This window comes from Asterias rubens, chromosome 9 (genome assembly GCF_902459465.1).
Source record: "Asterias rubens chromosome 9, eAstRub1.3, whole genome shotgun sequence".
Lineage (NCBI taxonomy): Eukaryota > Metazoa > Echinodermata > Asteroidea > Forcipulatida > Asteriidae > Asterias > Asterias rubens.
The window spans coordinates 13,132,033-13,146,055 of NC_047070.1; the positions used below are offsets into that span (position 1 = coordinate 13,132,033).

At 38.3% G+C, this 14,023-nt stretch overlaps 1 protein-coding gene across 3 annotated transcripts in view; it reads left to right on the top strand.

Annotated features, from left to right (window-relative positions):
* The first annotated feature begins 1,573 nt into the window (after window positions 1–1,573).
* The window catches only part of LOC117294415 (huntingtin-like), a 77,639-nt gene continuing 65,189 nt past the window's right edge, over window positions 1,574–14,023 (top strand). The window contains exons 1-7 of one of the 3 annotated variants that reach the window (XM_033776802.1): window positions 1,574–1,749; window positions 4,784–4,867; window positions 6,499–6,619; window positions 7,873–7,932; window positions 9,706–9,852; window positions 12,242–12,313; window positions 13,064–13,205. In XM_033776802.1, coding sequence (XP_033632693.1) covers window positions 1,664–1,749; window positions 4,784–4,867; window positions 6,499–6,619; window positions 7,873–7,932; window positions 9,706–9,852; window positions 12,242–12,313; window positions 13,064–13,205 — 712 coding nt within the window. In that variant the 5' untranslated portion in view covers window positions 1,574–1,663. Of the gene's footprint in view, window positions 1,750–4,783; window positions 4,868–6,498; window positions 6,620–7,872; window positions 7,933–9,705; window positions 9,853–12,241; window positions 12,314–12,683; window positions 12,689–12,744; window positions 12,839–13,063; window positions 13,206–14,023 lie in introns of those variants that run through there. The other 2 variants (XM_033776804.1, XM_033776803.1) reach the window with 2 other exon arrangements.

The window sequence follows — 14,023 nt, forward strand, 5'->3', positions numbered from 1 at the left end:
TGCAGTCTTGGTGTTGCGCACAGGAACAAATACAAAAACTGGTTTATTGATCAAGTTGCATTTCATGCTGGTTATAGTTGCTCGTAGGGAAATAGTTGGTTTGAGATAAAAAATATCTGAGCAGTTTCCTTAAAGGCACTGGACACTACTGGTAATTACTCAAAATAATTGTTAGCATAGAGTTACTTTGTAACAAGCAATGGAGAGCTGTTGATAGTGTAAAACATTGTGAGAAAAATCTCCCTCTGAAGTAGCATAGTTTCTGAGAAAGAAGTAATTTTCCACTAAAAAATTTGATTTTGAGACCACAGAGTTGGATTTGGTTGAGGTCCCGAAATCAAGCATGGAAAGCACAAAAGTTTGTGTAACAAGGGTCTTTTAAAATGTTCACAGGTTTGTTATTTTGTGCATATGCTGGGATGCACCAAGTGAGAAGTCTCACTGGTCTTTGAAAATTATGAAAAGGTGTCCAGTGTCGAAAAAGACTTACCTCCCATTGAATATAATGACAAACAATGGTGGTTTCCTGTCCATTCTTTTATGCCACATTTGTGTAAACAACAGGGCAAAGGTTTGAAATTGAAGGTTACATACCCCAGCCCCCCCCTCCCTCCCCCAGGGAGTTTACAAGGCAAGAACCTGTGAAACATTAAGCATCACAGTGATGCCATTCTGCACAACTCTGCCGCGCTCGCCAATGGTTGCGATATGCGTTGTCATTGGTCAATTCGCAAGTGGGCGGGACTTACTGGCTCGGTGTATTGAACTATTGTCGGTCCCATTGGACAAACTTTTGAGGTGTATGATTATGTTCTTGAAAAAAAAAAACACCAAACAAAGCAAACCAACAACAGAAAAAGTGGGATAACTCTTGACTTATTGCACTCAAGTTTGAATTAAAATTGCATTTAATTTTAACTGAGTGTGTGAATATTTATATTGTATTTTGTGTAGTTTTATTGTGGAACATTAAAGAAAAACACTTTAAACAACTTCAATTCTGTTTGTAAATTTGTTTATTATTTCACTCTATTTTATTGGTATCAAAGAAAAGATGAAAACAAAAAAACGTTTGTCAGTATCAAGGTATAAAACAAGTGAACCTTCAAAAGTGCCTTGCACTGATAGCTGCTGATTCATGGTGTGAAGAAACCAATACAATCAGTGTGTAGACTATATTCATTGGTGAATCTCACGCACTCGTGCTTTACTATTTTCAGGACACACATATGTGCAGGCCTATTTTAAATATTATTACCCTTTTTAGGACAATTGCCTAAATGGAAGCTATGGCTATTGTTTATGCAATTGAGGCGAAACAATATCATTTTGTTTGCAAGTTAAAGCAAGTAAAGGCCACATAACAACATTTTTAATCCGATAATTTTTAATCTGAAATGTGTAGCCTTAAAGAGGGGACACCCCTCCCCCGTGATGCCAATGATTGCTCTTTGAACGGTGCATGCATTTACGCGTGACCCGCCGGCGGCGCTGATTGCACACGAACAGCTCCCTCTCTTGGTTGGTGGCGCTGGCAGAGAGGAGCCTAGCCAACACACAGAGAGATGTCCGACTGATGTGACGAGGGAAGTAGTTGCAATCTTCTTCTATTTCTTAGAGCAATTTAAGAGTAGATGTTAGATTTTAAAGAAAGGAAGCTATAATGGCAAACGTCGATAAGTTGGCCAGGGCGTTTGATGCCCTGAAAACTCATCAGCAGGGAGGAATTGGTGACGATAGCGGCCAAAGGTGGGTGTGACTGTGAATAGTTTTGACACTGCCGACTGACTGACAGACTATGGAAATGGGATAGTCTGTTAAGGCATAACATGTTCATTCATGAGAAGTAGTGTAATTCCGACATACACACTGCTATATTAGACAAATACTTGTTATAATAATAATAATAGATTCCCATGATGCACGTACATGAAATAGAAAATAAAAATATGAGCGTTCATTACAGCAAACAAAGCATCCTACTCGAAATGAGAGCATGATGAGCAGAGCTGAGGATGAAATTTCACCTTCGGAATCATTTCATTTTCAACAATGAATTAGTTTATTATTATCCGATTATTATTAATTATAAATATGGTTGGAATATGAAGCCATGCAATGACTCTATTATAAGAAAAGTAAACTTTTTCAATAGTAACATCTAAATAAGAACTTAATGTCGAATGAAGTTTCACCATGTTCACTGACAATAATGAGATTAACATGACGACCCTTCAAAACGTTACTGTACTGTCACTATACTCACTGATCAATCATTGATGTCAGTGTCAGTTGACTTGGGAGAAAAACACCAGCTATAATTATTCCAGAGGGAAAACCCTAGCTAGGCTAGCCAATCAAAATAGTTCCAAAATTGTAGGGCCAAGAGTAATAATAATAATAACAGGTATTTAGAGGAGACGCTCCCCATAGAAAACTATATCACAGCGCTTAAAAAAACTGAAGCACAATTAGCAACAAAATCTTAACGGAAAAGCTACGTATACACAAGCAGAGCTATAGCCTAGTATTGGCGCTATTTATGGGGCTAGGAAAACCTTTCTCGAGTTCTAGACCTACATGTAGAACTACAGTGTATGATGAGGTTCGTTTGGCTATCGTCTCCCCGAACAATAGTGGAGACGATAGCGGAACGAACCTCATAGCTCTAGGAGTAAGGAAAACCCTACTTGAGTCATAGACGGGCTAGAACTACATGTATATGATGAGGTTTGTTCGACTATTGTCTCCACAAACGATAGTGGCGACGATAGCAGAACCATGGGGGTAGAACCATAGTTCTAGGATTGGTAGGACTAGGAGTAGGAAACCCCTTCCCATGGTACTAAGGCTCCACTGAGCCTTGATAATAATAGGATTTGTAATGTGATTTTCTAGTCCATTCGCTGGCACCATTTCTCTTGTTTACCTTTCCGTAATGCTGATTGGCTAATAATGGCAACTTATAAGAATGCCACGTGTTGCAGCTACTCACTGATTGACTGATTGAAACCCGCCTGTTGGAATAAATTGCTTGCTACTGTTGAGCTTCTTAACATTATTATAGTTTTTAGAAGGTTTGCGGTAATACCACATGTATGCCATGTAAGTCTCTTATTGAGTTGGGGTGGCTGAAAAGAATATTTCGAACTGTATGCTCTTATCAACTACTGGAGAATGCTGGACTCTGATGCTGCATGCTACTTAAAGTACTGGTGATGCAGAGTAGCTTGGTGATGCACCAAATCAGGAACGGCGGATCCAACCCAGATTCCTGGGAGTGGTGTGTGTGGAGTGGTGTTACTGTGTGTTTCTGGACAGCCCAATGACTACGGAGGTGAGCTGGTAGCCATAAGGATATAAATGATCTTGTACGTGTAGGTTGCCCAGGGACAGGGACGCAATTGAATAGAGGATAGGAGATCTCGTCTTCTCGGAGGGTGCGTGATTGAAGTGAGATACATGTAGTAGATCTCTGCTTCTGGTGATATCACTTGTTGAACTTGGCGATCTGGGGTGAAGAGAGGCTTGTAGTTCGTCCTCCTTGGTGTACATGTAAGTGATGTCATGGTCCAGACCGGCAAGGAACGATCTGGTGGATGATCTTGCTCCCTTAGAAGAGTAGAACTAGCAGCTTGAAGGATGTTCAATGAACGCCGATTGCGAACTGGATCTAAAAGGCGGAGTCCTTGCGGCATCAGGTTCTTCCAGGACCACCCCAACTCAATTGAGATTAATCATTACATGGTGTTATCGCAAACCTTACTAAATCGCAATTCCGAAGTTTCAAATCCAACTTAATTATCATTGAGTTGGTAAAAAATTGGGGACTGATGCCAATGTTGCTGATGGTCTTAGCTCAGGTGAAGCATCATCCTGAATAATCACAAGGTCGACCTGAGGCTGCTTAATATAGACCGTGTCAATTTATTGGTGTTGTTTTACAAATAACAAGATAATTGGTAATGATTTTGTACAAAAATTAATCATGTCTAATGAACAAAACAATCAAATTATTGTTGAATTTCTAGACCTACATAATAATGTACGCATGATACGTTACACAACATGTAGTGTACATGATGTTAGTCAAAGTGCTGCAGAAAAATAGAATCATAAACAATCCATCTTTTGAGAGAATCATTTTTGTACTGAGTGTTAGTAACAGTGTTACACAGGATTTGTGTGTAAACAATTTTTTTATAGAAATGATACATGATGTTATGCTCGTGTGTAGTCATGGTAGTGACTGAAAATGCTTAAAACTGCACCTGAGATTACAAGTGTGTCAGAAGTGTCAGGGTGCCAACGCCAAATACCACAAAAGGCATTCTCTTGCATTCTCAAATCTGTGTTTGCTTCTCGACAAAACCAAATAATTGTGAACAATAACATGACTTTTTAAAAACACCGATTATGAGGTCAAACCCTGATGTGGCCCATGCAGGTTGGATTTTGTCACAATTTATGCAAATTAGACATCTGATGTTTTCCAAGCGCTGTGATGTATAATAGTCTAATAAAAGTACGGCAATCTCCACATAAGTTAACTTGACTATGTGTACATTAGGGTACATACAGTGTTAGGAAATTAAAGTGAGCAATGAATGACTAATTAATAAATAATTTATTTGATTACAGTTTTGTGGCATAAGCAATTTTTAAAAGATTGTTTACTATTACCTACATGTATGTACATGTACATGTAGTACTTATTGATGAACAAACAATACACAATAACAATAAAGTTGTTAATGATTGAATTCTGCCTATTGATCCAAAGGAAGAACAACACGACTCTGAGTAAGAAAGATAGAATATCTCACTGTACAACGATAGCAGATGGGATATGTGCTGCATCATTCAGGTACGTAAGTCAATCTCATCAATTAAGTTTGCCATCTAATATCAAGTTTTACAGATACTGTATGTATGTTCAGTAAATTCTCCGTAAAATATTACATACTACACAAAAGGCATAGCATCCTCAGTCTTGTGCATACTCTTAGATTTGAGGTACCCATACAGGTGCCCATACGTACAGGTACATGATGTAGTCAAGTAGCGCAAATAATATTGGTCAAATTAGTATTCATCAATTTGTGAATAGTTATAAAATACTTTGTTTAGTACCACCACAGTACTTGTGGCATTTAGGGCTGCCATTGTGCAGCTTCATATAACTAAGGGAATAAAAGGGTAGCGACAAGTTCTTCAACGTACGTTTCAAGCTTGCAGGGTCGGCGGCTGTGTGAGGGCTTTTATCGCACGGCAACGACCCTGCAAGGTTTTAAACGGACGTTGAATAACTAGTCACTACTCTTTTATTCCCATTCATAAGTGCCCTTTTGTTAAAAAATGTAAACAAATACAGTTATAGACACTTTAACAATTGCAAATTCGAGGTTTGAAATATTTTTTTCAAAAACTTTGTGAAGAATCTGTTCGAGGCGCGTGGGTTGTGTTATGCGCGCGCGCTTAGATTACGCGCTGATAGCTATGATTTGAGCGGAAGCCAGCTCAGTATGCATAAACAGAGCTCCAGTGTGCATTAACAAAAGGTTTATGCACACCCACAAGACGCGCTCTCCACCAATTGGAGTAGAGAAACTGTTTGGGGTATTTATGAATTTAATATCAATAACTTTGGTTTGAAACTAGCCCTTTACAGGACTCTTTCTCTGTACACAGTTATACAGAGTCCTAATTATTAAGGCCCATTTCTGGGGCGGAAAATTTTCAAAGCTTCAGAACTCAAATCTTACCTACAACAAGCCACTAATTTCAAGAGATTCACATTCCATGGCGGCATACATTTTTCTGCGGTGGGTTTTGGTCGTCATATATTCTTCACAAATTCGTAGTTTTCGTGAAATAATGCAGCTCCCAACGTTGAAAAATTCCCGTTTTCTCACAGTGTTTTCTGCTGCCGTGCGTACGCGTATACATTCGCAAGCAAGATGCAAGACGCATGAATTCTTGGTCACCGTATCTTGACTGCACAGCGTTAACACGCAAACGCAACGCAAGATTTGCGCGTTGTACGTCTTGCGTACACACGGCAGACTGCTAGAGTACGAACAAAAATTTGAATTTCTTAACGTTGGGAGCTGCATTATTTCATGAAAATGGGGAATTTGTGATGAATATATGACGATCAAAACCCACCGCAGAAAAATATATGCTCTCATGGAATGTGAATCTGTTGAAATTAGTGGTTTCTTGCAGGTAAGATTTGAGTTATGAAGCTTTGAAAATTTTCCGCCCCAGAAATGGACCTCGATATCCAGGACGTCACTGTAGTACAATACGGAAGTGTACATGTAAGGCCGCCAGGGCTAGTTTGAAACAAACAAAAATTGACTTAAGCAGAACTTGAACCTGTGGCCTCTAGATTAACAGGTCATTTTATATTTTACTATACAGTTTGATTTTGGTACCATTACATATTTTGACAACTAATGTTTTTAATAACTCTTCCTTTATTATTCCCAACAGAGCTGTTGCGGATTTCCCCAAGTTCTTGGGAATTGCGATGGAGTTGTTCTTTGCAGCATGTAATGATGAGGAGTCAGATGTAAGACTCAAAGCAGATGAGTGTCTTAATAAGTGCATTAAGGTACATACTGTTACTTGTATTAGAAAGAAAAGCTACTCCAGCACAATGTAGACACTATGATATTAAAGATCAGTACAATGTAGTCTCTCACAACACTAAAGTTCTTGTTATGCCGGGAAATCCAACTTTCTTTTACTTCTAATTGCTGTGTCATTGAGATAAACAGTCTTCAACAAACATTTGTGTTTAATACCACGGTGAAGTTTTATTGTTTGAGAACCAATCACATGATGTGATACAAGTATGCTTGTTATACCACCGTAACAAATTGTGAAACACCATGAATCCTGTCACAGCATGCAACTATTGTATAATGTTACATGGCTAAGGATGTGCACTACGCAGAGCGCAGAGGGTTACATGAGATTTATTAAACGGTATATAAGTTACCTTGATCGTCCCCAGCGTTGGTCGATTTCCAGCGCTTTGTACAATCAGAAACAGCTCCAGTTCAAGGGAACAGTGAAGGATTATTTTTTTTGTTTGAAAAACTAAATGTATTCATCTGGATATTTAACCATGCCTACTCTGTCGTAATAATAATTGAAGATGACAACAGAATGCCACCTTAGAAGAGGAATATGTTACCATGATATAAAACAGTTGTTGCACGCTGTGATGGGGTCCAGTTGTTGCACGCTGTGATGGGGTCCATGGGTGTAAAACAGTTGTTGCACGCTGTGATGGGGTCCAGTTGTTGCACGCTGTGATGGGGTCCATGGGTGTAAAACAGTTGTTGCACGCTGTGATGGGGTCCATGGGTTTAAAACAGTTGTTGCACGCTGTGATGGGGTCCATGGGTTTAAAACAGTTGTTGCACGCTGTGATGGGGTCCATGGGTTTAAAACAGTTGTTGCACGCTGTGATGGGGTCCATGGGTTTAAAACAGTTGTTGCACGCTGTGATGGGGTCCATGGGTTTAAAACAGTTGTTGCACGCTGTGATGGGGTCCATGGGTTTAAAACAGTTGTTGCACGCTGTGATGGGGTCCATGGGTTTAAAACAGTTGTTGCACGCTGTGATGGGGTCCATGGGTTTAAAACAGTTGTTGCACGCTGTGATGGGGTCCATGGGTTTAAAACAGTTGCTGCACGCTGTGATGGGGGTCCATGGGTTTAAAACAGTTGTTGCACGCTGTGATGGGGTCCAGTTGTTGCACGCTGTGATGGGGTCCATGGGTTTTGTACACCCTTGCACTCGGAGGGTAATGTTGTTCAGATTTCAATGTCGTCATTCTTTTTTATTTCATGCAGGTTTCAATGGATGGTAATTTGGGGCGTGTTCAGTTGGAGTTGTACAAAGAAATTAAAAAGGTACATGTATACTGAAGGTTTACATTTCCCCCCTAATTAAGCCTTTTTAAAGACTAAAAAAGAATTAAGAACTTCACAGCAGGTTGAGTGGAAACACTCCAATCCAAACCCTGACAGAAACAGAAGGCTGTTTAGTGTTAGACTCAATTCAACATTTGCCCTGGGATGGCTTTGTTAGGCGTGTTTACCCGCGGGAACTATTTGTTATGTTTTTCTCGGTTTAATTTATTAGAATTATAGGAGGATATATATTTTTTGGCTGTCATTAGCGGTTGACTTGTCAAACATCTGCTTCATGCACGCACTCTCTCTTGTAATCACCAATTTCACACTGTTGTCCTTTTCATTGACAAATGAGGATAATGACAGATGAATGTAGTTTCAGAAAATGTCATGAGTTGCAAATGAGTGAAAACTACCAAGGCTTCCAAAACACTACTTCATACAAATCCTATAGTATACAAATATTGAGTGGCTCGTTGACATATAGATCCTTGTCATTTGATGTATAACATTATGAAAAATCACACAAATTACTGACAACCAAAAATCATATAGCGCCGCGTAGCGGCAACAATGCACAAATCGGATCACAACCTTTTGCACAGGTGCTCCTTTGTTTAGCAGCGGCGCGGCGGTGCTGTACTGCTCAAAAACATTGGGAACAAGGATGATCCTAACTGTTGAACATGGGAAATGCTATTCCCCATGGGCGAATAGGTCTTTTTGATCGCCGGTGCGGATGGGAGTTATAGTGAATGTCACGTGAAGTAAGTTCCACCAATCAAATGACAAGGATCTGTATGTCAGTTATATAAACCCTATGGAATAACCCCTTTGCTGATATGAAAGTCGCAATCTTGTGGGTCAAACCGTATGCGCGTACATAAAAAAAAACACGCAGCACGCAGCATTCCCAGTTTGATTTCTATGGCACAAGCACACATACACGCACACGCTCAAAGACGCCATCTTTCTTGTACGGCAAATATTTGATTGATGACGTCATATTCTATCCGGTCCATACCTTGGTCTTATATAACAACATAAGGAATAATCTCAAAGGAGTTTAGTAGTTCTCATGGATCACAATACTAACTTTCTAATATTGTTAATTATTGAATTATTTATGTTTCATACAAAACCAAACCAAGGTGTTTTCTTTGTGGAATTGTTAAAGTTATAATGTGCCCTTTTACACAGTGTACAGAGTCCTAGTCAGGAAGGGCCTGGCACACAGGGCAGACGGTTTTCAGATTGTTGTAATTTGTAATCGTATCTGTACATAATGCTGTACAAGTATGTTCTTGAAATCACATTCCCAGAGCCATTTTGGGGCACCTTTGTTTGTTTTAAGCTTGTCTCATGCCCTTTTTTAAATCATGATAAAACCAATTGTTTTGAGTTTAACTCAATTAGCCTATATGCAGCCACTACGTACTCGTTTACTTTTCTGTCACAACAGAACATTAATGTTAATTTCGTTCAAGTTAAAGGAATGGTGTCTTATTCCTTGTTTATGTACCGGCTTTTTACACATTTATATGCCATACATTTAACAAGACTATTAACCTATTGGACTTTTTAAAGAAAATAAATTCCTTGGAATTGTTAGTATTGCTGCATGACAGACCCAACAAATTTGAGAAACAATCACTGAATTTCTATTGTATTGTTTTGTTTTAGTTTACTGGGGATGGTTTATTTTTAGTGTTTTGTAAAACATTTTGTTGGCATTATTTTGTTGAATATCATTTTGTTTATGTTAACTAGAATGGGTCATCACGTAGCCTGCGTGCAGCGATGTGGCGCTTTGCAGATATGGCACACCTCATCAGACCCCAAAAGTGTCGCCCCTATGTTATCAATCTGCTTCCTTGTATTCCAAAGATCTCCAGAAGACAAGATGATTCTGTCCAGGTTTGTAATATTAATCTTGAGACTGTTATTTAACAACTTTTGTATTAATCTATCTCCTCTAATGACTGTATAAATCATGCAACTGGTACAACACTGAATTCAGTGTAACCATTGCTTCATTTGTTAAAAATGACCAAAACAACCCCAAATAAAATAAGAAAAAATGAAAAATCTTTAGTTAAATTACTGCACTCTTAACATACGTGCACCAGACTTTTGTCCTAATTTTACCAAAAAACATTAGCCAACGTTAGCCATACAGTATGTTGTTTTCTTTCCTTTAGTTCCAGAACAGCTAAGTGTTTAGGAAGAAACTATATATAAATTTGCGGGCACAACCATGTGTAAATCTTTTTAGTGTGAGTAATGGCCGCAACATATCAACAACAATCAAGGAACACAAAGCCCACCGCAGACTGGGACACCTCGACAAATCAGCCTTAATCAAACATTCATACGAACAAGACCACCTCATCAATTGGAATCAAGCCAAACTCATTGCACCTGTACAGTCTTGACACCAACACAGAGTCAGGGAGGCAATCGAGATACAAGCACATCATACAGTTCAACAAGATATCGGGTTCTTCATCAACAACATCTGGTCACCCATCCTCAAGCCAATCCTTCCAGCAGCAACTCACCACAAGAATGTCACTCTCCAACACACACACATCCAGCCAGCAAGCAACTCTCATGCTTTACCGGCCAAGAACATGTTTGATCCTTCCCACCCAAATGTACATCCACCCATTCTTAAGCTCAACCACCACCAACAGCCCAGCATTCTCCGGAAGACAAGCTGAGTATACTGTTTGAAACGTTGAGACCACACCGGCTCTTCTCAGAGCCAACGCTCACACAAAAGAGATTTACACATGGTTGTACCCGCAATTTACTATTTATTTATTTTATAGTTTCTTCAAATTTCTCTACTCCATGCAAAGCTTCAAATAAGCTGAGTGTTTGTTAGGTTTAGAATATTAAACACAGGGAGTCTACATACATATTGTGTGTTTAGTTCAAATAATAATAATAATAATAACCGTATTTATAACACGCCTTTTGCCAAAGGATACAAGGTATTATTATTGGGATGAAGTTTAAGATACATATATAAGACCTAATCCTTAACACCATGTTATGGTTTACAAGGTGCTGTGGCGCAATATGCTGCCAGTAGTTGGTTGCCTGTGTGGTTATTAATCATTGTCCTTGCTGTGGCATTTCTTCCTTGAACCAGTGGAAAAGGAATATACATTGAAGGAAAGAATATGGAAGTTGTTGACCCATTGCCTCATGCTTAGGTTTAGTTGTTTTATTACTGCTTAAATTAAACTCCCACTGTCACAAAGACACTTAAAGCCATTGGACACTTTCGGTAAACAATATTGTCCAAGGCTCACACTTCGTGTACCACAATTTATATATAAAATAACAAACCTGTGAAAATTTAGGCTCAATCGGTCATCGAAGTCGGGAGAAAATAACCCTTGTTTCCCCACGTGTTTAAAATAAATCCGTAATTCTCGCTATCGAGAATTGATATTGTTTTAATGTTTTCTCAAAAAGTAAAGCATTTCATGGAATAATATTTCAAGATAAGTCTTTCACCATTACCTTCTGTAAACCCTGTAAATTATTTGTAAATCTGTGAACTTTTTTTTTTTTCCTGTACCGAAAGTGTATAATGGCTTTAAAAGGCAGTGGACACTTTTGGTAATTACTCAAAATAATTATTATCATAAAAACTTTCTTTATAATGATATCGAGTAATGGGGAGAGGTTGATAGTACAAAACATTGTGAGAAACAGCTCCCTCTGAAGTGATGTAGTTTTCGAGAATAAGTAATTTTCCACGAATTTGATTGCGAGACCTCAGATTTAGAATTTGAGGTCTCAAAATCAAGCATCTGAAAGCACACAACTTCGTGTGACAACGGTGCGAGTAGGGTGTTTTTTTCTTTCATTAATATCTCGCAATTTCGACGACCGATTAAGCTCAAATTTGCACAGGTTTGTTATTTTATGCATATGTTAAGATACACCAACTGTGAAAACTAGTCTTTAATTAACTGTTAAAATAAAGATGTTTTCATCTCTGCTTAAACACAGAAAATGCCTTGCTGATAAATCATATCAGCAAAAACAGCAGTACGAAAACGTAATGTGTGTAAATACATTGTACTGTTTATATGGAGTGCTAGTTACAAGATGAAGATAATTGAGTAGGTGCCGCAGGTCATGTAGTTGTGTAAGAGTAAGGTTTACCCAGATACTCTGGTGTTGTGCATCCACCCTTGTTTTACAGAATTATTTCCTCTTCTTAAATTCACTAAACAGCGTTCTTTCTTTCATCATCAAAAATATTGAATGTTTGATATTTCAGGAGTCACTCACTATTTTCATGCAGAAAGTTCTTCCAGTTCTAGGTTCCTTCCTGACAGATACTGAAGTAAAGGTAAAGTTACAGTCAATGAATGGGTCTAATTCATATCGGAGAGCTTCTAAGCTCCTGACAGATACTGAAGTAAAGGTAAAGTTACAGTCAATGAATGGTTCTAATTCATATCAGAGAGCTACTAAGATCCTGAAAGATACTGAAGTAAAGGTTAAGTTACAGTCAATGAATGGGTCTAATTCATATCAGAGAGCTTCTAAGCTCCTGAAAGATACTGAAGTAAAGGTAAAGTTACAGTCAATGAATGGGTCTAATTCATATCAGAGAGCTTCTAAGCTCCTGAAAGATACTGAAGTAAAGGTAAAGTTACAGTCAATGAATGGTTCTAATTCATATCAGAGAGCTACTAAGATCCTGAAAGATACTGAAGTAAAGGTAAAGTTACAGTCAATGAATGGTTCTAATTCATATCAGAGAGCTTCTAAGCTCCTGACAGATACTGAAGTAAAGGTAAAGTTACAGTCAATGAATGGGTCTAATTCATATCAGAGAGCTTCTAAGCTCCTGACAGATACTGAAGTAAAGGTAAAGTTACAGTCAATGAATGGGTCTAAATCATATCAGAGAGCTTCTAAGCACAGATTTCCCCAGTATTGAAAATGTGTGCATAGTTAAAATAGAATATGTGCCAAGAAATGTTTTATGTTTGTGAGTAATATGATAAAGTTTCATTTAGATTGACTTTAAACTTGTTCCTGAAGGCAGTGATTAACCCTTGTTTACAACCTTAAACAACATCTTTTCCTGCAGAATCTCATGAAGGTTTTTTACCCCAATGTGAAGCATCAATCCGCAGCAACACGACGTACAGCAGCTAGCTGCCTTACTCTGATATGTCATCATGGACGTAAACCAGCTATGTACTTCTCAATGCTTGTCAAGACCTTACTCAGTAAGCATGTAATGTAATGTACAAAGCTAGAAGATATTGTAATTTCCTACAGACAAGGCGCACCTTCAAACAAGTCGCAACATAATAACCAACGCAGAATTTCCAGATCCCATTCTCTGTTTTTACATCAACACATACATGGGTCAATGTGAATACATGAGAACGCTCACGATAACGCAAAGGGATTATAATTTTGTCATCTAGATAAATTCTATTTTTTATTCACAAATTTTTTGAAAAACATAGTTTTATAGTTTTTGTTGTCCCCCAAGATACGCGCAGACATATGTTATGCCAACGTCTCCCAATGAATGGACTGCAAGTCTTTGTATTAGTAGTGATGCTTTTACAATGAGAATGTACGCCCTCTGCTGGCAGATTCTTAAAGCATTCACGTGACATACAAAAACAACTTGTGCCATAAAGACCAGTACGGTTCTTGCTGGTATTGTGCGCAATCTTTGAAGATAGCCCTTTTTCGAAGATTGCGCAAGCATTTTGGAATTTGTATCATAGCTTGCGGCATTAAAAGTGGCAGCTTGATTGAATTTCAAAAAAGTCAATCTTTTTAAAGTAAGCGCCCAACATTAATCTTTTGAAGGCTGCAGCATTACATAACTTAGTTGTTCGGTCTACGTTCGTCAAAGCTTGTAAAAACTACAAAACGTGAATGGTGCAGGTTTTATTTGAAGAAAAATTATAACAAGTAGAATTACCCTGGACGAAACAGTGATCATCACAATGAACTCAATCGATATCAGATAATGTGCATCTGAAGATAGAACGCTTTGATTCTTTTGGACCTTTGAAAGTCAGAT